Source organism: Syngnathus typhle, linkage group LG2 (genome assembly GCF_033458585.1).
Source record: "Syngnathus typhle isolate RoL2023-S1 ecotype Sweden linkage group LG2, RoL_Styp_1.0, whole genome shotgun sequence".
NCBI classification, from domain to species: Eukaryota; Metazoa; Chordata; class Actinopteri; order Syngnathiformes; family Syngnathidae; genus Syngnathus; species Syngnathus typhle.
In genome coordinates, this window is record NC_083739.1 from 19896559 (window position 1) to 19920350 (window position 23792).

At 40.0% G+C, this 23792-nt stretch overlaps 1 protein-coding gene across 2 annotated transcripts; it reads left to right on the forward strand.

Annotated features, from left to right (window-relative positions):
- Positions 1-1265: 1265 nt before the first annotated feature.
- Positions 1266-23425, forward strand: arhgap4b (Rho GTPase activating protein 4b). 2 transcript variants are annotated; one of them, XM_061265071.1, is made up of 24 exons: positions 1266-1536; positions 7819-8135; positions 10830-11001; positions 11087-11249; positions 11792-11854; positions 11958-12131; positions 12312-12440; positions 12725-12946; positions 13021-13122; positions 13284-13469; positions 13648-13732; positions 14220-14247; positions 14500-14596; positions 15640-15700; positions 15915-15992; positions 16330-16458; positions 16642-16747; positions 17191-17418; positions 18147-18202; positions 18341-18512; positions 19239-19382; positions 19832-19939; positions 20740-20842; positions 21223-23425. In XM_061265071.1, the coding sequence occupies exons 2-24, from the start codon at positions 8066-8068 to the stop codon at positions 21418-21420; spliced, it is 2874 nt and encodes a 957-aa protein (XP_061121055.1). In that variant the 5' UTR covers positions 1266-1536; positions 7819-8065; the 3' UTR covers positions 21421-23425. The 2 variants fall into 2 exon arrangements, with proteins under 2 accessions (XP_061121055.1, XP_061121062.1); XM_061265078.1 differs by lacking the exon at positions 14500-14596 and adding an exon at positions 14975-15002.
- Positions 23426-23792: the final 367 nt, after the last annotated feature.

Consider the following 23792-nt stretch of genomic DNA (forward strand, 5'->3'; position numbering starts at 1 on the left):
GCCAAACTGATCGCGCAAAATGTAGATGCAAAATTATCAAATGCTAACACTAAATACTACTGTCAGTTAAGAACACTGTTAGCTAATGCTTTCTATTGCTGCAACTCTGCTTGCCCTTTAGCCCACCCAAGCGCTCACAAGCTGAGAAACGTAGGCTGAGGCATTATGTAAATTCAAACAATCTGAACGGTCTTACATACAGACACATTTTAGAAATCAACAACTAACTCCAACATGGACACTAAGCAATTGTCAACACACACACAATATGCTTTCAAACAATACTAAAAAGCAGCACATGATGAAGACGAATTCGCTTCATAAGGGTCTGCAGTAATATGAAGACAATCAAAATAAAATTAGTCAGAGAGTATCTTCCCCTTCCTGGATTTGGGCATCTTGGATGTTTCGTGTCGTTTACGGAGCTAGAGCACGTTGCCGGGCAATCCGCGGATTAATTACGCGCGTGACATGCTATATAGCCTGCAGCGGAAGATTTGATTCTGTTTAAGTGTACCCTCGGTGCACATATGAGACGCATTCACCAGATGTTGGTGACCTCCTTCCCAGACAATGTTGCAGAGCCACACCGCTGTGATAATGTGGACAATGCACACAGTCCAAGTGCAAAGTGTACTTCCCGCCGCATGCGTGTAAAATGCAGCATTTCCCAGTTCAGGTTTATTACACTGCATCCAGTGCGGGGAACACCCTTGAATCATAAATCCGTCACACGAGGTGATGAATGATTCCATTATGGTGGAAAAGGTGTCCCTAGCCATGATCTGTAGTTTTAGCAGCATCAGGAATATAATTGAAGAATGTATTTGTCTGCAGCACTTGTAATGAGTGTAAGCTGCTCGTGACGCTCTGCATCCTGCATCACCGACAGCAAACATGTCTGTCTGTTGGCGTCTGTGTGCGTCGATGTTGGCGGCTTATCGCATCCATCACCGTGTTTGTGTGTGTGTGTGCATGCAAGCCATGTGAGGGTGAATAATACAAGGTCATCAGAATAACATTTGCGAGAGGGTGAGAGAAATTGACTTGGTGGGATGGGGTGTGGTGGGGGCTGTTTGCGGTGCAATCACTGGATGGATGGTTGGATGCAGTGAGAGCAAGAACAAGGGATGCTCAGAGAGAAAGCTGGTATATTCATAGCAGCAGTGGTATTTATAGCCGCCTGGAGGAGAGGAGAGTGTGGGGGCGCGGCTTGGTTGTCTTCATAAGGCAGAGAGGGAGGAACTGGGAGGAGTGAAGCATCGCCGGTGTGAGAGGGAGGCTATTTAGTGTATTTGGCAGGAGATTGGAAGAAAGAGGGGAGGGAGGGCTGTTTTTTGAGTCTGCGATGCAAGGGGGACAGAAAGAGAGAGAGAGAGAAAGGTGGGGCGGGTAGTAGGAGAGTACGTCGCTGAGAGGAATCTGTCAGATTCAAAAACACACGACTCTCGCTGTCTGTGCAATGAAGAGACCAAGGGATGGAAAGAGAGATCTGAGGAAAAGATAGAAAGAGACAGCAGAGGAGCACAAAGTGAGGTATGCAGGGCTGACAGCCAGTGTGCGTGTGCATGTGCGTGCTTGAGCGTGTGCGCGTGCCCATTTAGTATGTGTTTACACTCTCCTTGTGTGCATGCTTGTGTACATGTAAAGTGAATGACTTTGTATTTATGTAGTATTTAGTTTGGTGCTAAAGCATTCGTAGGCAACACATGCTGACTGTATTATGTAACGTGTGCATCATGTTCAGTGTGTGTGTGTGTGCGTGTATCTGTACGTGTGTTTGTGTGAGTGCTCGTGTAATTACACAGAGGTGTTTATGTGGCTATTGTGTGTCTCATTGGTCACAAGTGATTTATGGCAATTGTAAATAGAAGTCAACACACCACTTCAGCTCATTCTTAGATCTGACGCCCCTGTCTAGCATCTGTGCTGTTTTTCATCTATTCGAGAAAACGAAATAAGCAGATGTCACATGAAAGTGGTATTTGTTTTGGGCTTTTTGCTTTAAAACACACTTACATTGTTAAAATAAGATCAAAACTACAGCTAATGCTCATGAAATCAGTTAATATACTGTGTATAAATGTGAGAAAAAAAAACAAGACTGCTAAATAAATAAAAAAGCTCTTACGATTAACCTCTGCCTTGAAGAGTTTAGTGTTTCGGGCCCTTGCTTAATGGGATTTGGGCATTGCTCAGGAAGTTCATCCCCCCAACCAGTGCCTCCAGTCCGAAAAGACACGTCCTGCTAAACCGAACCAATGCCACCCACATCAATGGGTGCAGATGAGTTGCACTTGGCACCTTGATTGCTCAAGGGCACCTTGACTGTGTTTGGAAAGTAAACTAGTCTCCATCTGTAGTGCTTTGCAATTATAGGAATATTTTTTTATTTTTGATTGGTATTGAAACCATGATTAACAAAACAATTATTTGTTGATTTCAAAACATTGCATTTATTCATCGCCCAAAACTCACCTACTCAAAACTATCATCAAACCCTCATACATATTCATCCCTGTATGTTGAACACTTTATTCTTGCCAAATGATGCTATAAATCATAACATAATATTTCAATGTTTTTGCAAAACAAGAAAATACTTGCTTACTTTGGTATTTTGTATTGTGACAAAGATTCAACCAGATGGGTGAAGCCAAAGGAAAAATACCCAACAAAAAAAACATGTTCTAAAATTTACTTTGTTTTCTTGTTTTCCAAAGAGCTTGAAATATGACTTGAAAATTCAAACTTCTTTCATTTTCATTCTGCCGCACACATTCCAACTGTGAATATCTCTATATGATGTTATTTTGTCTTGATTTTTTGTTTTTTAATTTTCACAATTCTTGTGACTTTCTGGGAAAACAGGAAACCACAACTTTAGATATAGTAGCTTCCCAAAAAAATACCCACAAATCATATAACTCGTTTTTCACAGATTAGGATGAGGATGTGCTACACACTGTTTGGCACATTAACGTAAAATATGTCACGCACCATCATCACACTAAAAAAAAAAAAAAGAAAAAAAAAAAAACTGAGCCTGCAAGAGGAGCAATTTGAGCCATAATTTCAATAATATGCTCACTATCTAAATTATCCTAAAAAAAAGGACCTCTAACTCGGGCAGTTTATTTAACACGTATAGTCTGTTGAGTGGGGACATACAGTAAGGCTCTCATCCTGTACAGTGCCTGTAATTGTACCGTCGACCAAATCCTTCAGCTATGCCTTCCACAAACAAACACTGTAAATGATCCTCCACATAAACTCAACCACAGCAGGAAGCAGAGAAATGTTGATAGCTGTGTGTAAAATATGGCTTTGATTTTGTTGCCTTCGATTGCATTTAGTTGCTTTGCCAAAGCCTAAAAGGCACCTTCTAAGCAAAATATAATTTATATCCAGTGCTGTTGATTTCTAGCGATTAAAAATGGTCAGCCTACTGCTTTCTACAAGAGGATATTTGGTTACAGTCTGTGCTGGATGTTTACTTCTGCACCGACCACAACCATAAACGAATTGTCCCTGCGGTGTTTTTATGTAGCTGATAGGAATGAATGAAGCTGGGAAGCTTCTGAAGGAGCAGACTTTGAATAAATAACATTTGAGTGTGCAGGCTGAGTTTGACCAGAACTCATTTTGTCAGTGATATATTGAATTTAGATTAAGCTTCCGTGCATAACAAATTTTGCAAAGGTCCAATTTGTTTGACTTCGACAGAGGCCAGTATGAGGCTTCTCTACCTGCTTGTGTTTTTGGAGCTAATACAGTTTTTGTGAAGCAACTCTTCTTTGTGATATGCTTTAGGTGAACCTCCTTCTCTTAGTTGTTGTCATGGAAGGAAGACTGAATCAAAACTGCAAGCAGCAGTGAAAGTTCACTACTAGGTGAATTTCCCAGTCGGTGTTTGTCAATGTCCCACCCCAAGAATAGCCCAAAACGGCCACTTCCAACCAAAATGGCTATAAAATATGGCCATACAATGATAATAATATGTAAATAAGAATTTAAAAAAACAAATTTAATGATTTAGATTAGATGTAAAACCTCATTTTATCAATATTAGCCTAGTGAGATAGTCAATGAGCTGTTGCAGTGATTTATGGCTCAAAAGGCAGCATCAAGGAATGCATCAGGAGCGCTTTAAAGACTTCCTAGGAGGCATGATTTAGTCGAAGTTTATTGCTGTGAACCATTTCCCCTTGAGAACCTCATGTCAGTGAGCCAAACACATTGAGGGTCATACCTCAGTGAATGTACAGCATGCATGTTTGTAGCGTTTCACTTCTTACCTAAAAATGCCAAATGAGTCACTTAATGGTGAAGTAGGAGACTTGTCTGACTCTTTTGCAGGGATTGTGGGTTTAGTTCCCACTCAATGACTGTTGACTGGTACAAGTCTTGTGTTTAGTCCAGCTTTTGTTTGAGACTGGATGGATGGATGGATGGATGGATGGATGGATTTGAATTTTGGGTGGGTGGATGGGTGAATTATTTACAGACCCTACTTTGAAACACTATTTCTATTTAGAAATCTTACTGTAAAACTCAAATGCTTACATGGTCAAGTCTTACCGTACTTGATAATGTTAAAAATAAAAGCCTGATGGTAAATTTTGTTGTTTTTAATTCTAATGGATTTTACCAATATAAAAATATATTTCAGTGTCCATTTCATATCAACTAAAATATTTTAATGATTCACTCCTCCACATTCAACATAATGCAGCCTTCGTGGATGACCTGTATTTGGGAAGCACTGGTTTGATTCCTGCCTCAAGCATGTCGTCAGTCCAACTTCTTTTTATTTTAATACTATTCATTTAAATTGTATAAATACTGTATTCTTGTATTTATATTTAACATTCATTTCATTTAACTCATCATTATACTTGCATTCAAATTTTCAAAAGTCAACTTTTCCTAATTTCGACACAACTTATTATTATATGCAACATTTTGTTTGGCTGTTTTTTTTTTTTTTTTTTTTAATTGCAAACAAAAATAGAAAAATAAAGTGAAACTCACTTTACAAAACTTTAAAAAGACACCTTTGAGCTTTTCATTGCCAGTCCCAGTTGGGGTTTACTATCAAAGTAAACATAAGACAGAGAACTGCATGTGTGTTGAAAATAACCAAGAAAATAACACACAGTGCAAATCATTATAGACAAGCTACTGAATACTATCGATGGTCACCGTGTTATAACACTTTAAACAAAGCCTGTTTGTACACACACAGCAAAGCAACACTTTTAGAGAGACAATATAATGACTCACGGACAAAAATTATATTCTTTATCCTCTAGAAAAAAAAAAAACTTTTATTGCACCAGGAGGAGCACAATGTAGAGCTGAAACAGATTAATGGCACTTTCGTATGTTGTCACTGTTTGGCAAGTTCAAGTTAATACGGCACTTAAGAATTTGCTTTATTGATACATTTCTGTTTCAGTACCCATGTGAGCTTTTACAGGCCATAAAAATGGCACAACAGACTACACATCTTGATTCATTTTCTAACTTGCGTGACCCAAGCTGAGTATAGTTGCACGTTACAGTCTCTCAGGAAATGCACTCTCACAATCTGCCCGACTCTCATATAAAACTCATTCCATTTTACAACATATCCTGTGTTGCATCTGATGAGGTATCACTTTTTTTTCTTTCATGGTAATTGCTAAAAATCCCTTTTGTATCAGTATGAGCCACACTTTTTTGTCTTTAATCTTCCTTAAAGTCACTTAGGGGACTATCTTGACTCTTACTATGTAAAAATGTAAAAATAAAAAACGTTGATAGTCTGATAACCTTGGTATGAACTTTTAAAACCGTACAAAAGTCTGATTCAATTAGAGTCTAATTATTAGACCATAAATGATAGCCTGCAGTGCCGTGCACTTAAAACTCAATCCATAAACTAAAACCACTAACCTCTTTTTTCTTCAGACCTATACCAATACAAGTACTCAATTCTTGAGTAATTTTGATACATAAATCTTCAACAATAACAAATTATTTTTGAAGACCTATATATTCAATTTAATTGTTTTTCTTGAAGTAATGACGTTAATACAAAAATTATATTCTTCTAATTTCTAGTTCCTGATGGTAAAACCGTCACAAATGACAGGCACCTTTTGGCACCACTCCGATACCTTGTGTCGGTACTCCCCAATCCCTCCATAAAAGACAGTCGTGTTTAAAAAAAAATAAGAAGTTTAAAAACCCTTTATTTTGAATCAAACTTAATCTTCTTCTACAATATTTGTTTGCATTACCGCCTGTCCAAAACCCTACTAAAATTCTCTTCCACCAGTGTTTCATGACCTTTTGTGTTTCACTTCAGGATTGTTGAATCCCTCCCAGGCAGATCTTGAACATTCGTTTTGTTCCGTGCCGATTAAGGTCGCACGCTGATGAAGGCCTCCTCCAAGGTCTCGGTGTCCTCACTGTTCTCAGCTGTGGGAAATCACTCCATTTGTTCACTGTAATTCTCCATTATCTTCCAATGTCTTTCTGTAGCTGAGCTTTGGCTGGGAGATGGAAATGGAGCTTTTTAATCATAGTACCAATATTGCTGCTCTGCAAGGTTATGTCAATGTTTTACTCAAGAAACATTGCTTGTAAAACGCACACAGCAGATTGTGCTAGTTGTGCTGTCAAATTGACAGACTTTGCCACTCATTGCAGTGTGCGGAAACCTGTTGAGACACAGGATGTGGTGAGTGGTTGCTTTTTTTTTGGGGGGGGGAGGTAGTTTGTGCTTGGCTCCCGTACATAGCCTTGCATGTCAAAGCACCCAAACAAGCCCACTTCAGTGCCACATGTGACTGCTGTACTTTGCAGTACAGTTACAATTTTTGTGCCTTTCTTTTGTTTTCACACCTCATTGACTGGGTTTCAGACATTGTGTGCTGTAACTTCCTACAAACACGTCTGTAGCAATCTTCACACAGTAATACATTTGATAATCAGCAACTTGGGTGAAGAAGATATACTGTATTTTATTTAAGTAAATATTGATTTTACTTTTACTCCAAATTATGTATGTAGCACAGTTGAAGTCTCTTATATTGCATTTTTATTATGCATTGATGCTTTCTTTCACGGGAATATGATAGTGGTGGTTCTGAGAGGTGAACTAAGTACTTTTAATTTCAATCTCTTCATTTTAACCATTAAAGACAACAGAACAACAATAATCAGACAATGTGTTACTTTCTTCCCAAAACCACTGGCTATTTATTTATGTAATTATTCATATATTCAATTTACGAACTACCAATTAGCATACTAATTTCTACTATCCGTAGCCTATAAAAAAACATCCCCAAAGACTTGTGGAATAAAAACAGATATTGATGTTTCATTTAATCCCTCTTGGCACGCACCACTTTTAGGTGACACAGCATCCAAACCAAATTCATGTTTTTTTTGTCTGTGGCTTTTACCTTTATGGGTATCCCCGACCTTGAGGCACTGACCGAATGTCCTTTGTTATCGCTGTTACTCAGCACCTCTCATCCGTCCATCCCCCTCCTGTCTCTATTCTTCCTCCGTCATCAGCCTCCTCATCACGGTGTCCCGGCACTGTCTATTCTTTGACGTGACCCCCATCAGACTGTCCCTCCCACTAAACCTCCCTTCTCCGGTGTCACTATCCCTTTCGCTCTCACCCTGGCCTCATTTGCCCGTGCTCTCATTCCCATTCCGCTCACTATAAATCTCTCTCCCTTTCTCCCAGCTGTCCCTTTCCATCCATCCATATTCTCTAAACATGATACTCTCCTCTTGCTATCCCACGTTCAGAACAATCCCCAAATGGATCGACATTCCATGGACACAACGAACCGGCCTGACGTCCCTGGCAAGTGCGGCCAATCGACGCTGATGCCGCTGTGCTGCATGAGGTGCTAGGTCAATCAAAGGGTGGAAGGTCACAGACTACAGGCGCTCGGGCTGGAAGGTTAAAGGACAGGCAACTGGGACGTTCAAAGCACACGCCAGACTCAGGAGCAAGCGGATAGAACAGACGAGCATCAGGGGGTTGGCAAAGATGATGACATCACACGGAAAACTGAGGAGGGAGAAAGGGAGTCTCGCCGAGTATGAATCTCAGATGAAAGGTGAGTCACTGCACATGTGTTGTGTCATATACCCACACCAGACACCTTCGGTATACCGTACTGTACTATCACCAGTTTTCGAAATGTTACTTCCAAATTTCACATTACCATTGACTTGCATTTGGAAGTAATATGTTTCTCTATAAGGCGATGCACTGGTTAGCATGTCCGCCTCACAGTTAGGAGGGTGCTGGTTTGATTCCAACTCCCTGTGTGGAGTTTGCATGTTCTCCCCGTGCCCGCGTGAGTTTTCTCCGGGCACTCCGGAATTCCTCCCACATTCCAAAAACATGCATGGTAGGCTGATTGAGTACTCCAAATTGGCCCTAGGTGTGAGTAGGAGTGTGAATGGTTGTTCGTCTCGGCTGGCAACCGGTTCAAGGTGTCCCCCGCCTACTGCCCGATGACTGCTGGGATGGGCTCCAGCATGCCCATGACCCCTGTGGGGACAAGTGGTATAGAAAATGGATGGATAGTTGTTTCTCTACAATATTACAGACGCTGTAGTTATTTATTACTTTTAAGTTACTTATTAGCTCTCAAATAATGGTAATCCCGCATATAATTGGAGGGAGACACACAAAGTCTTATTCGATCATATATTGCATTTGCAAATAGTTGTTACCACTATCTGAATTATTGCAATGATGTCGATTAATCAAACAAAGCAAACCTTTACACGACATTAAACAAACTCAACCACTAAAAAAAAAGTAGAATCATGTCATAGTCTGCAGCTGCCATCGCCGTTATCTGTTTTAAAAGCATCTACTTCTTCTTCTCGTTTATTCAAGACTTCCTGTGTGATTGCAACTGGTTACCGGATCCGGTAACTCTATTAATAGTACAAAAAATATGTGTTTCATGTTTTATTACTACGTTACTGCCATAATGCAACACCTTCCTCCCAACACTGACTATTATAACTACTGTATCAAAAACTCTTCCTTTATGAAAACAATGTTTGGATTGACACTTTCTGAGATGAAGCGTTTTCAACAGTACTTGCACTCAGTGTTACAGAAAAATACTTACGTATATTTTCTTTGTCCATCATACACAGTACCTACGTATTTTCATGCATTCCTCTGGAAATTGTTTGTTCATTTTACTGGTAGTTTCTGAGAAAAAAAATACTTTCACGTTCATAAAAAAAATCCATAAAATGTTGGGAGTCGCCAGTCTGGACACGGCAATATGCATTAATAGGGTGAGTGAACGCTTTTTCTGTGGCTTTCTTATGGTTGCTCTCCCTACACATTGGCGAATTAGAAGGCCACTGAGGGGCAAACAACTGTAAGTGTTTTCGAAGGCAGGGATTGTTGAGTTCCTGGCAGGATTCATTCAAGGCTGCAAACGTTTGCCAAACGGTCGCCAGACGTTCACCAGTACTTTTCTTGTTACAAGGGAATTTTGAACATGTTCAAAATTTCCTTACGACAAGGAAAATCCCTCCAACTGGTGGCGACACACTGGGATAGGAGTTTGATGCTGGCATTTTCATACTTTCCACATCATCACTTGGGTGGTAGAACTTCAAATGACAGGTTTGTTGTGCTGAAGCTCTCGAGTGCTGGCATACTTTGTGTGCCGGCTTCATTCTCTCCTCATTGCTTATGTTGCTGCCACGCAACCTACTGTGAGCAACTTATCTTGTCAAAATAGCTCCTTCATCTTCGCAAGATAACGCCCACTCTGTCTTCCCTCAGCCACATGTTCATTGTTTACTTCTTACTTTTGCTGGCTGTTTACTTTTTTAACCTGTAAAACAAAGTAAATGCTGTGAATACATTTTTTTTTCCTTTTACCTTTCGGTCTGTGCCGCCCAGTACCAAAGACTGGTGGTTGCAAGGTGACCATGCAACAGTGGTACAGAGGTCCCTAATGACCCATGTGAAAGGTTGCATGGAATAACCCTTCAGTAAGAAAACCTTGAATGGAAGCCAAACCATGAATCAATATTAACAGCACAGCACACACGTTGCAGTGTGTGTGTGTGTGTGTGCGTGTGTGTGTGCGTGCGTGTGCGTGCGTGTGCGTGTGTGTGCGTGTGTGTGTGTGCTATGTACTGGGTTTTGTAACTGTGCATACCGTGACTCATTGGCTCTGTACTGTACTATAAGGTTGTATTTATAGTCGGTATTAGCGACGCTGTCTCCTCACATCCAGTCAGCCCTCGGCTGAAAAGAGAAAGCGAAAAGAGGTGTGGGGGATGAGAAAGCTGAGAAAGGCAACATGAGCGAGAGATGCAGAGTGATGCACAGACACTTTAGTTATCAGACATTGATGTATCTATTGGGCCATGCTGAGTTCACTCATCAGAGAGTGTGTATTGGAATGTTGGCGTGGTCATGAGTTACCTGAGAGGAAGGAATTGCAACATCAAACACAGTCAGACACAAATCGTAACCGTGTACTCCCTTAAGTGAAGCTCTCGGTTTCTTCTCTTCAAGGAATGACTAAAACATCAAATATGATGATTTCCTTTTCATGTAAGCCATTTTTTTCTGACGTTAATTGATGAAAGGGAGTAATTAATCAGTGTGCATATTTTTATCAAGTCAGCGTCAGAGCAAATGATTTGTGATTTTTGTATGAGAAATTACTGAACTTGCTTGATGTGTTTAACAATGTCATTTATATAGTATATATTATTAAAATTTAACAATTGTGTTTTCTCCTTCTGTGTCTCAGACTTGCGAACACAACTGACTGACCAGATTAAGATTTTAGACTCTCAAGTTGAGGTGAAACAGCAGCAACTCTCAGATCTTTCTGAGTTTCTTCGCCGGCGCGGTGATATCGAGGCTGAATATGCACGTGCCCTTGATAAACTCACCGAGAGGTTCACCCACAAGACAAAAAAGTGAGGAAGCGATATGTCATTTCACATGAATTAATTATCAGTAATGCGTTGTTCAGTGTGAGTGAGGATGCCTTCTTCTCTGCAGGAAGGAGCAGTGGGGTCAGTCGGTGTGTCAAGTCTGGTCCGTTTTGCTGACTCAAACCCGTTTGGAAAGTCGTGAGCACTCAACGTTGGGTGACACCTGCTGCAATGCACTTACACAGCGCTTAGTGCACAGTACAGAAGACACACACCGGCTACACAAACGTGTGAGTATGACACAGAAGTGTTTGATGACCTTTTTTGTTTTTTTTACAGTTAGAGTTTTTGGTTGGGATATTCACCCCTCCTTGTCCACTCTGTAAGACCAGTGTGTGCACACTTAACATGATTGATATTAAAAGAAAAAAAAAAAGAGTGGCTCCACAGAGAAAGTCTGTATCAACTCATTCCTGCTGGGGAGGGAACGTTGGGAGTTTGCCCTGAAGTGCGAGTCCTTGACTTCAGCCCTGAAGCAGCAGACAGAGCTCGGTCTTGAGCCTTAACAATTGCTCGTGTTGACAAAATGAATATTTTTTTAATATTTTCACATCAAACAGCAAATTTGTCTATTCATTGACCAAAATCTTTTTGAGTTAAAAATGCATTTTCGTCAAATATTTGTATTTGTTTAATAATTAGTAATATCATATCACTATAAAATGTCACTTAATAATTTGGCTGGTTCAATCCAGGACACCCTCAATCAGTAAATAAACTTTATTTACAATCTGTCCAGATGGAATAAAATAGACGTTCTTTTTATTGACAGAGCAAAGAGGTTGGAATCCAGATGCAGGATGAGTTGCTTAAGGTTACCACTGAGTTGCAGACGGTGAGCATTTTATATTGATGTTCTGTATATTAATAATGTAGGATACACAGGAAAATAAAAATGATCATGTGCACTTTGTGTTACACGACACATGGCGATGAAGGCCTTGAAGACATACAACCAGTACCACACTGACTGCTTAATAGCTGAGGGCAAGCTGAAGGAGGCTGAGCGGTTGGAAGAGAGACACACTGGCAAGTCTGCTGAGCTCGGCCTCGGCCAATCAGGAGGGCAGAGGCGGAGCTCCGTCAAGAAAATTGAGAGATTAATGGAGAAGGTAAATCCCATGTGCTGCCCTCAGTATGACAAACATGTTCACATTATGTGTAGAAGTGGTTTGCACCTCCATGAAAATTAAGCTAAGACATTTTTTTGCAGGTGCACTGGTGCAATGTCGACACATATAAAGCCCTGTTTGAGTTTTTGAAGGAACACGGATGTTTTTGTATGTGTGCAGAGGCATGGGCGAGTGCAGGAGACTCAGCTCAAGTGTACAAAGGCTCGAAATGACTATCTGCTCAATCTTGCTGCAGCCAACGCAGCCATGAACAAGTACTACCTGCAGGACGTCAGCACTCTCATTGACGTAAGAAACAAACATTTCAGCAGCTCTCTCATCACCTTTTTCCCCCTAATACATACTGTTTCTGTTTTTAATTGCCCGTCCCAAAAGCATGAAATGGAACTATTTTTTTTTCAATTAAAAATAATTAGCTCCATTTTTGATTGCCAATTATTGAAAACAGAAAGGCCAAACGATACGGACATTTCCCTCTCACACGACATCAACATTATTAATGCAACTCGTGCAACTTCTCCTTTCCTGCCTTCCCTTTCCACGCTTTATTGCTGCCTGTCTCCCCCGGGCAGTGTTGCGACCTGGGTTTCCATCCTTCTGTGGAGAGGGTAATGAAGTGCTACCTGGCTAGTAGGTGGCGCATCCAAAAGACGGAGGAGGCAGGGCTCAAGCAGCTGGAGGCCGCAGTAACGTCGCTGGACCAGGGAGGAGACAGAGATGCACTGCTGCAGCAGCATGACTCTGCCTTTTGCCTTCCGTTTAGGTTTATCTACCACCCGCATGAAGGCGACCAGGTATCGTTGAGTTTCTGGTGAAACGAGATGAACCCTGAATGTTGCTCTATTTTAATGATGGATTTGTATTGCAGGTGTGTGAGGTGAGTGCGGAGAGTCAGGTTAGATATGAGATGGAGACCAGATTTCAACAACTTCAGTCTCGACTAGCTTCTGTCACTCTGGAGACAGAGGAGGTAAGATGACCTTCATCACTGGGATCGGAGACCAAGCAAATAGCATAAAATAATGGACGCATCCCCAAAATATAGATAACTGAGCTTAAGTTAGTGGACTAAAACAAAGTTAAGAAAGTGGAAAAGCATTCCCTGATCCACTGTATTTTGCCTTACCACAGGTCAGTAAAACCCTCAAAGCGACACTCACAGCCCTGCTGGACTCTATGTGTGACAGCGACTGCAACACCACCCCCGACGTGCCCAGCAGCCTATTACATGAGCCCCCCGGAGTAGGTTCCACCACAAAACTTACCCTTGCCAAGCGTCGAGCCAATCAACAGGAGACAGAGACCTACTATTTTACAGTGAGTTATACGTACTGTATAGCATGTACTATAATCTCAAGAGCGATATGAAAGAACAAAAGTTACACACTGTATTTCAAGGTTTACCATTTACTGGATGAACACATTATGTATCATCAACCTGCATGATTTGTTTAAAAAAAAGAATGCTAATGTAGTTTCTCATTCATTCCTATAGAAAGTGAAGGAGTTTCTCACCAGTAGTTCTTTAACTTTCAAACTTCAAGCCAAACATGATCTACTACAAGATGCCATACAGAAAGGTACGTACGGCCTTATACTGTGAAGCTGCCAAATTTGGACACATTGACGTATTTGTGATGTCATCGGTATTGATTGAATTAATAAACTTTTACTTTAGTGTCGATCGAGCCCGTTTCTATAGTGCTTGTACTCATTGAAGTTACATTAGTGTAAGCTTGGTAAAATTATTTTGTGTGTGTTATGTTTTATTACTTAGTAATTGTGTTTGGAGCCGCCCGATATTTTCTGATAACGTATGTGAGTTGCAATTCTCACTCGGTGGTAATTATTACAATTTTATTGTTCGTCATTAATGGTAACTTTTAATGGTGGCGTCACAAAAAAGGTAGAATACATCAACTAAAGGTTTTTTATCCCGGTTTCAAGCAATTTTGGCTTGCAGTAGCAATTTTGGCTTGCAGTAGCTTCTCAAAGGCTGGTCACACTTGAAATGTGTGAAAAATCAACTCAAAAAAAGTTTGTTTTGTTTTTTGCTCTTTCCTTCAGCTGAGGCCGTCAACACAGACCCCTCCAGGTACCCATGAAATGTAAACATAGTGTGACTGAATGAGGTATGGATAATTCGAGAGAGGAGAGCAGTGAGGACAGAGAATTGGTTTTTACACTGCCATTTTGAGCCATTCTCGATTACATAACAGGTCAATTTTGGAGGGAATGAGGACTGCTGAGCTCAAGTGTGACTAATAACTGCATTTAGCAAGCATCATTACCGCCTGGTTTAATACGCACAAACAAAATGGCGTAATGCATTTTATGTATTTCCCAGAGCTCAATGTGCTCGCTCTGTGCGAGTTCGCAAGTCCAGACCCATTTCCCAATTTTGCCACACACTCTTCAGCACAGATTTACTCTCCTACATACAGGTAAAGATTACGCAATCGCTAAACCCAAAATTGCATTTTCTTTGATTTGCTTTTGTGCTATTTGGCTTTGCTTTTCTGAGGAACTAATGTGGAATATTCTGGGCCTGTGTGTATTGAATGGTCACGCTTATGGCTTATTTATGCCACTCTATCCTTTCAATTTATTTCCTACTTTTTTCTGTTCCACTTTTAAAAAGGGATTAAAATACACTTGAGTCTCCATTGCCTCCTCTCTCAACTCCTCAACTTAACTTGTGTGTGCTTATGTACACTTTGCATCACTGCTTCTAAATCTTTCCTACTCTTATTTTTTATTCACTTATTTTCCTTGCCTTGCCTTTTCCCTTTCTGCTCACTGCTGTGCTTTGCTTGGTGTAGAAGAAGAAGAAGAATGTCTCGTACACAGGTACCAAACTCTGTTGTTGCTCTTATAAAGCAGGAAATATGACGTCTTTATGTCAACCTTGAAAACACATGAATGGGGGTTCTATGATTAAAAAATACTATAATCAAAATGATACATAGTACAAGAAAAGACAAGGAGTAGTTGATGATTATTGGGTCATCTTTCATCCCATAGCCATTTCCTAGCCCAGCTTTGCTTTTTGTAGCATAAATATTTCTAAAGTAATTCTTGACAGAGCCACTGAATTAGGATCCACAAACAATATCTGAAAATAAAAACATGGAATAGCAGTATTTTCACTTCAAATTGAATAATAAATGAACCTGAGATGAGAGAAAATGTTGCAGTAGATACTATAACTGAAACATAAATGGGTGCGAGGGCTGCTCAACCACATTTCTCATCCTAGCTACGGCCCTGGCAGTGCCAATGATGCATGTTTTCCACCTTAGCAACTAAAGACAAAGCTATCATCATTTCATGACTGACTTTCTGTAGCTTTCCAACACAGTCTCTTGATTCATTTTCCTATCACATCATGTATTTATTTGCATCCCCCCCCTCCTCCAAAGACCGTTATAATATTCTTTTCTTTGTGTCCTATTTCTTCTGGCTCTGAAATCCTATTCCTTTGCAGAGCTCCGGCCAGCAGATCCCTGTGGTGGTTGAAAGCTGCATCCGCTTCATAAACCTTCACGGTGAGACAATTTGCATGAGTGGCCGTAAACCATGCTGGGGGAGCTTCTGCGAACATTAAAACGAGCGGATGGAGTCATCATGATGCCAATGCACTACCAGCATTAAGAATTTGTCATATATTTTACTTCCCACTTTGTGTAAAACCAAATTCTTATTGTGAACCTTAACACAAAGGTACAAAATATGTTAAAGCGCACGTTGTCTTTGTTCCAGGTCTTCACCATGAAGGAATATTCCGAGTCCCTGGGTCACAAAGAGAGGTTAATCTAATCAAGGATGCCTTTGAGAGAGGTATAGTAAATCTGGAAAAAAAGCTGACATCATGCTTTTTACCAAGCTTGGGTTAAATAAGGTGTTTATCCCTTGTTTACAATATGTTTAGTCAGATTTCTTCTGATAAATTTAACAAAACCGTCAATCTTGAACAAACATGAACTGTTGTTGATTTTGGAAGATCGTTCACAGAAAATGTGCATTCAGGAGAAATACACTTTGTTCAATTCAAGCTGCCTTTCTGTTCACAAAACAAGGTGCTTTGGCTTGTACGCAAGTAATTCTAGGTTAATAAATCTATCAGTAAAGTGGAAATGTATCTGCATATTCTGCATATCTATAACTCCCCGTGTAGGAGAAGATCCTCTGTCGGACAGTGAGTGTGACCTGGACTCGGTGGCCGGCGTTTTGAAGCTTTACTTCAGGGGCCTCGAGCCCCCCCTCTTCCCCTATGATAGCTACTTACAGCTGCTGGAGTGTGTCCGTAAGACCCGTCTTTTTTCTGTGCTCTGTTTGCAGATATCTTGTCACACATGATTTCCACCACTACTATTCAACATGTTGTTGCAGTCAATTCTTCAGACGATTCTCTCAATTAAATCAGATTGAATTAAACTTTGTATTTTTTGCCTGATGTTTTCTCTTCCTTTCTCTCATTTTCATTCAGAAATCGAAGGTATAGTGGAGAGAGCGGCACAGATCAAAGCAATTGTCTCTGCTTTCCCACGACCTCTCCTCATTGTAATGCGATACCTGTTTGCATTTCTCAATCAGTGAGTCAATATATCAGTGAATGAGAAAGGATGTTGAATTTTGTACAAAAAATGCTGTCAAATTGTTATCATTTCCCACCGGAGCAATATATTCGTAGTCATCTGTCCGAGATTTTAATTTTTTTCCATTACTGTATTTCTATAATACAGTACCTCAACATCTGTTTTGAAGACATGTAGCAATGTAGCTTTTTTTTGTGATTGCATTTTAATGTGGTTTTAGCATGTCGGCCAGCTTTCAGGAATGTGTTATGAGAGTACTTAATTGTGTCGCTGCTGCTTTGTGCGAAGAGCTCATCTTGTTGGCAAATTGTCCAGGTTAAATATATTGCAGTGCTTAAGTTTCCGTATGATTTTCAACTATTTTTTTTCACAAGAACACATTGGCGTATTTGATTATTTTCGCTCTGGTGGTCCCAATGAATTTGTGCGTGTTTTCACAGCGTGACTCAGTACAGTGATGAGAATATGATGCAGCCCTACAACCTGGCCGTTTGCTTCGGGCCAAGCCTGCTGAGAGGGGTTGATTCTGATGACGTGGTTGCTCGGCAGCCGCAGGTCAATGACCTTGTCAAAACCATGATCCTCCAGCATGATGTCATATTCCCAGGCCAGTCGGAATTGCCAGGCCCTATCTATGAGAAGCACATGACTCTTGAGCAGGAATATTGGTAAGGGATGATTCTGTTGCTGTTTTCTCTCATGACTCTGTGTGGAGTGAATGACAGAATTTAATATCCAGTTATAGGTGGTTTAAAACATGTAAAGCAGCTTCTTTTTTTCGGCTTATCCTCCAGCTTATTAAGTGAATTTAATGCCACATCAAAGGTATTTCTGGGCAGCTTTTTGAAAGAAAGCACTGATCAAATATTGTGAATCTGAGAGAGTCAATCATTCACAATATTGTTATTCTGCTCTGACACTGCTAAATATTGTACTACTTAATGTCATTTCCATTTTCCAAGAGATTAGCACTCAATCAAAGACCAGAACCTGCACTTGTTTGGGATGGCTGAGTTTTTTTTTATGTTTCACTGCCAAACATATCAGTACCAAATGTTTATTTTTCTGCAAGAAGATCAAATGTGACAAAAAAAAAACAAGCCCCAGAAATAATTTCAAGGCATTGCCAGAAATTCAAAGCACTTACTACTCCAAGCCTCATTTCCACCAATCAGCATAATTCAATTCATCATGATTGTGTTCTGACGGATAAAACGTGTAGGCTGGATAGGGAAAGCTTCATCAGCAATGTAAATAATTTAACATTAGACAGCATATAATTTGGCACTGAATTAAACCAATAAAATAAGCACGGCATTTACTGACGGTTCAGGTAAACAAGATCTGTGACCGGAAAAAGAAAGTACCACAAACTCACCATTTGCTTTGTCTGCAGTGAACCAATCACAGAGGAGGGAGATGGAGAGGCTGAACATCTGCCTAGTGAGGACGGTGAGGAGAACGCACAAGCAAACACACAGTTACTACATTTAACAACGAATAAAGTTCCTCTTATGGAATGCCATTTTGGAATATGGCTGCAAATCATAATCATTCTGTCTGAAGGTTTTTTCTGCATTATGTGTACAGAGTGGGAGGCCGTGGCAATGTTTGACTATGCGGCAAGATCGCCGGCAGAGCTGTCGTTCAAGCAAGGGGAGCTCCTTATTCTTCACAGTAAGGCCTCTTCTGATTGGTGGAGGGGTGAAGCAGGAGGACTCAAAGGTCTCATCCCACACAAGTACATCAGCGTCTTGGAAGGGTGAGCACTCTTTAGTACCACGACCACATTATATTTTTGTTTCCTTCACTTGTTTAGTTTAGTTTAGTTTAATTTATTGTTTAGCACATATTATTATATCAATAACTGTGCAAGGAGGGAGACGAAGCCTAGGGCTTGTAAAGAGCTCCACTCCTTCTAACCCCCAATTCCAACCCTTAATGCTGAGTGCCAAGCAGGGAGGCAATGGGTCCCATTTTTACAGTCTTTGGTATGACCCGGCCGCGGTTTGAACCCACAACCTTCCAGTCTCAGGGCGGACACTCTAACCACTAGGCCACTGAGCTGGTTACTTGTATGTTTTTTATCCAGCAAAAACAGCAAGGCAGTAGTCAAATGGCTTGCACTGTTTTTGCTCAGTGAAAGAAAGCACATAAGTGACAATTTGCTGCACTTTCCTTGACCTAATATAGGTAAAATTACAGATAAAAGGATCCATACACCTTTTATAGATCAAATCTAAGTACTTTTTGAAACACTTTTAATATTGTTTTTTAAGTTTTGATAGTTATTATGTAGTTATTTATATGTAAATCACCACCTTAGTTGATTGTATTGTGCAATAAACAATATGGATTCGTAAAAAAGCGTAAGATCAGAAATTAAAGGAAAAGCACATTGTGTCCTAAATATCTTATTTTGTCTGATGTGTCATCTCTTGCTTAAACTTCAATTTGTACGAGTAACATTTCTTGTCTTGTCCTGCAGGTCAGAGAAAGGGAAAAAAGATGAAGGAGGAGGTTTCAGCAGCGGTGGCGGCGGTGGCGGCAGCGGCGGTGGCGGCAGCGGCAGTGGTGGTGGCAGTACTGGAAATTTGACTGCAGATGATCCTCATACGGAGAACACTGTTCGGTACGAACACACACGCATTCACATTTTGCAATGCTTGACAACTAATCTATTATTTTACATCATGTAATAAAACAATATTTTCAGCAAATGAACATTTGAAATATAACATGTTAAATTTGAATACAAAAGATGATGGTTGCACTCACCATTAGCTATTAGCTCATACATTTAATATTGTCCAAAATTGATTAAAATGGTCATTTTAGGAGTTTGGAGTCAGTTTGACCATTCGCTTGAAAGTGTGATGAGTCCAAATTGGCCAGTCGCAGAGTACAGTAACCAGAAAAAGATGCACTGGACCAGGGGTCACCAACGTGGTGGATCACGAATAGCCTGCGGGCCTGTTCTAAAAATAGCTCACTATGTGATAAGACAATGTGATTTTCTATTTAACAGTCAGTTCCATTCAGAATTGTATAGGTCAAAAACTTTTGTGTGTTTTTCGACAGGATGCGGGTGAACAGCGACGGCGCTTCGTTGCCTGGGCGACAGAGAGGAAGTGATGGAAGCCCTGGTCGAAAGCCGCCAACCTCCCCGGCGACACGCCACCTGCCAGTGTAAGACCGACTCACGACTCACAAACGTATCAAATGTATTGACTAAAAAATTGCACATCCCTTGAGTTGGGGGAGAAATTAGAGAGAACCAAGCACTTTTAACGATCCCATACCACAAGTAATCTTTTTGCCTAATCTATGATGTCCTTTTATCATGTTGGTGTAACAGTTTGAGTTTGAAATGACCAGTATTTCCCTTTTCAAGCTATTGTAGTTAGTCCAAAATGGCTGGCGGATGAACTTTTCACAAACAGTTTAAATAGAATCATCTCTATTTCTCTAATTAGTGCGCTGTACTCCTTAATTTGAATATGGAAAACAACTTTGATTGGTTGTATGCTATTTGTCGGCGTCTTGTGGCAGCCAAGCGTTTGTAATAATGTAATAATGTTGAATTTGGATCATTCCATGTTAGTTGTGATTGTGAACCTGAATTCATCAAATACTCAAATGTCACCCATCATACGCTTGCGTAGATCCATCATGAGACGGGGGAGTCTTACCCTATTGATGGGTTGGCGCAAAAGTAACCATGAGAACCACCAAGATATAGTGTTTTATTTTTGTTACCGGTGCAAGTCTGGCACAAGACGTGCCCTTAATCTGTGCAGGGGCAGGTTAGACAAATCCTGTTTGAATGACAATATTTTTTAAAACAGTTATTCATACTCATTGTATTACATCTAAGTTTTTTCTACATAGTTGGGAAAAAACATCAACAAAAAGACATGATGCTTATTTTTTTGGGTGAGGGGGGTTCTTGAGGAACGTTTGCAAAGAAAAATTTGTTTGTGTCTCAGGTCTCAGGAACGAAGACACACACTAGACACTGTGAGACAGGCAGGGTTCAAACCTGTGGACCGACCTACATTTGCTCAGGCAGAGAGGACATCGGTTGACAAGGTTGGTAGCTCAGTTGAACTGATTGCTTGTTTTCACAGTCAAATCATGTTTTAAAGTAATTTCCGGTAAAATGGCGAAAAAACCCTGTGAATATTTTCATTCATCCAGGTCATTGTATTTGAGACTCAGGCTAGCACTGTCCTACCTAGCCTAATAAAGCCTCCTCAGATGAGAGGCAAAATGTCTTCCAAGACAACCCAAACAGTCCTTTTGCAATTGATACAGTGCCCTGGGAATTTTGTCCATATAGTTGGACTGTCTGTGCAGCCGCTTTCCCTCTTGCTGTACTTAGTGAAAAACTGAATAGTTTGTCATCATAAATGTAATGCTCCATTTCCTGTCTACGTTCCTCTCTGGCCCCGCCCCTTTGCCCCTGTCAGGAGATAATCAGCCGCCAGATGAACTCTGTCTTCAAGGAGCTCTTGTCTCGACAACCTCCCATGGCTGAGGCTCCCCCTGCTCTCCCCCCTTCTTCCTCTTCTACCGCCACCTCCTCCTCTTCCTCTCCACTCCCTCAAACTGCCAAAAAAGTGGGCTTCAGTATTCGAGGACGGGCCCTTTTCCGGCCAGTGGACTGACATACCCTAAAACTGGATGGATGAGTCAAAGTATAGATTTAAAGCTTGAAAATGAATATGTTGTCATGCATTCTGGGAAAATCTTGATTTATTTTTAGGATACATGTATATATTTACGTCTGTGCCATTTCATAGTGCCACGTGGTGCTGTATTGCAGTATGTCTTGTGTGTTTTCCAGCTGCTTTTGGTCTTCTTTTTCTTCCAGATGTGTCAGTCTGGTTTTGGTCTTCAGTTGCGGAGAACAAGGGATGTGTTCTGTCTAATGTGGGAGGATATTAGGGCCAAGCTGAAAAGAAAAAAATCTGATACTACAAAAATCAAGCTTGGAATGTTATGAGGAAAAAATGTTTAATTGCAGGTGTAAAATCTGTAAGAAAAAAAAGCTTATACTGGTCAAGAATGTTTTACTATTTTTTTTATTCAAGAATAGAAGTAAACTTTTCTCTATATGATTTTTTTCTGATTCTTCCCTTGTTTTTTCTCTAGCACATTAGGTTTTTAGAATAGCGAATAATCATCTATTTAACCATATCTATCAAATAAAAGGTTTGGTTAAGCAACAGGTAGCCTCTGAACCATCATAGTTATTAATTACAATGCATGGTTAAATTTCATATTGCGCAAGCTTTTATTGGTCAAACTTAAAAACAAAGAAATGAAAACATCTCAAAAACCTGATGTGCTGGGGGGTGAAGACGTCAGCATCAAAATTACGTGTAGGTATACATAAAACCATCCCTGACTAAAATTTGCCAGTGTTTTTATGCTTGTAATATTGCATCTTTATTCACTTTAAAAATGTCCTCATACATTGAAAAGAACCCAAGTTTAGTCTCTAAAAAAACATTGTTTCCATATAACAATTTTATTCCATTTGTGGTTGTAATATTATCATGAATCACAACTTTATTCTCAAAATATTCCTCATTTAGAATTACAATTTTATTATTGTAAGTCTGACTATCATAGTAGTTTTCCTTTTAAGTATGGCCCTAATTATCAGTTAATTGGTTGACATGCTTTGTGACAGTAAAAAGACTGTCCTCTGGGGGCAGGTTCTGAATGCGTTAATTCAGTTCATTATTAAAGGAGGAAAACGGCTGCCAATCTGAGGCCTGTGTCAAGGAGTGCCTCTGTATTATTTTTACATTTTCTGTTCATTTAGAATATTTTTACATGATGTGAGCTGTAAAGATGATTGCATTGACATTACTGTATGCAACAAGCAAGTATGTCAATATCTGAAATAGCATGCAGTGATTTGACAAATGTGTGGTGGAAAAAAGACAAAACAACATTCCCTTTCATATGTGATACATGGCCGACAAGGCAAAACTCAGGGCTTTGCAAAGTTAAGATGGGCTGACTCAGGTTTGCCTTTGAAAGAATTAAGTGGCTTCTCTTGGCTTTCTTCAAGCTGTGTAAGAGCCAAAACTGCCCTCATGTCAGGGGAGAACTCATGTGACTTCTTCTGTCTTTAACTGTGACTATGGCAACAAAGTTTGGCAATCCCACTCCTAATTGCACTCATACACACTAATGTATACAAAGAGTCAAGCCTGAAATTTTTCATGCCCTTAGGTGTGAATAATTTGGGTCTTGACCGTTGGCCTATATCTGTTGCAAATAGACTAGATAGAGTTACACTCAAAATGATTCATCCTCGGATATGAATAATTTGGGGCTTGACTCTGTGCGTGTGCGTGTGTATGCGTATGTGTGTGGTGTGTTTCTTTGTATATATATATACATATATATATATATGTATATATATATAATCGTACACCAAAACACAACCGTTTGAAATGTATTACGTCCCTCTTCTGTTGAATTTTCATTGAAACATAGATGTAATACAATTTACTTGTTTTATGAAATGAAAGCACCCTTTTATTCAAAGTCACTGTTTGATAATGTCACTAGATTTGAAGTGGAAAATTACGGCATATGTGTGATGAAAGAAACTATGATGAGAATAAAAGAGACTCGGGTGATGATTTTGAAGTGTTGTCAGTGATTTTATGAAGACTTTTTCCATTACATCTGTCCAACTGGATTGAAAAACAGCAGAGCTAAGTTTTAGCTTTGGTAAACTTTTCAGGCAAAATAATATTTATTATATCATTAGTGCATGTTTATAATGTCTAACTCACATTCTGAGGTTCAGAGTTCAAATTTCAGCTTTTGACCTGCTGTGTGGACTTTGCATGTATGGATTTACTTCGAGAAATATGGTTTGCTCCCATGTCACATAAAAACGTGCACATTAGAATCAATGAAAACTTAAAATTTCCCATAAGTGTGTCAAAGTCAGCTTGGAAACTGGATGAATAGATATATGAATAAAGTTCAACTAAGGTGGAGAACATTT

Excerpts from the sequence above, each read along its gene's own strand:
- arhgap4b (XM_061265071.1), top strand. The coding sequence starts at position 8,066 with ATGATGACATCACACGGAAAACTGAGGAGGGAGAAAGGGAGTCTCGCC. Across the intron at positions 12,132-12,311 it reads TTGAGAGATTAATGGAGAAG|AGGCATGGGCGAGTGCAGGA; the intron begins GTAAATCCCATG and ends GTATGTGTGCAG. Across the intron at positions 20,843-21,222 it reads AGAGGACATCGGTTGACAAG|GAGATAATCAGCCGCCAGAT; the intron begins GTTGGTAGCTCA and ends TGCCCCTGTCAG.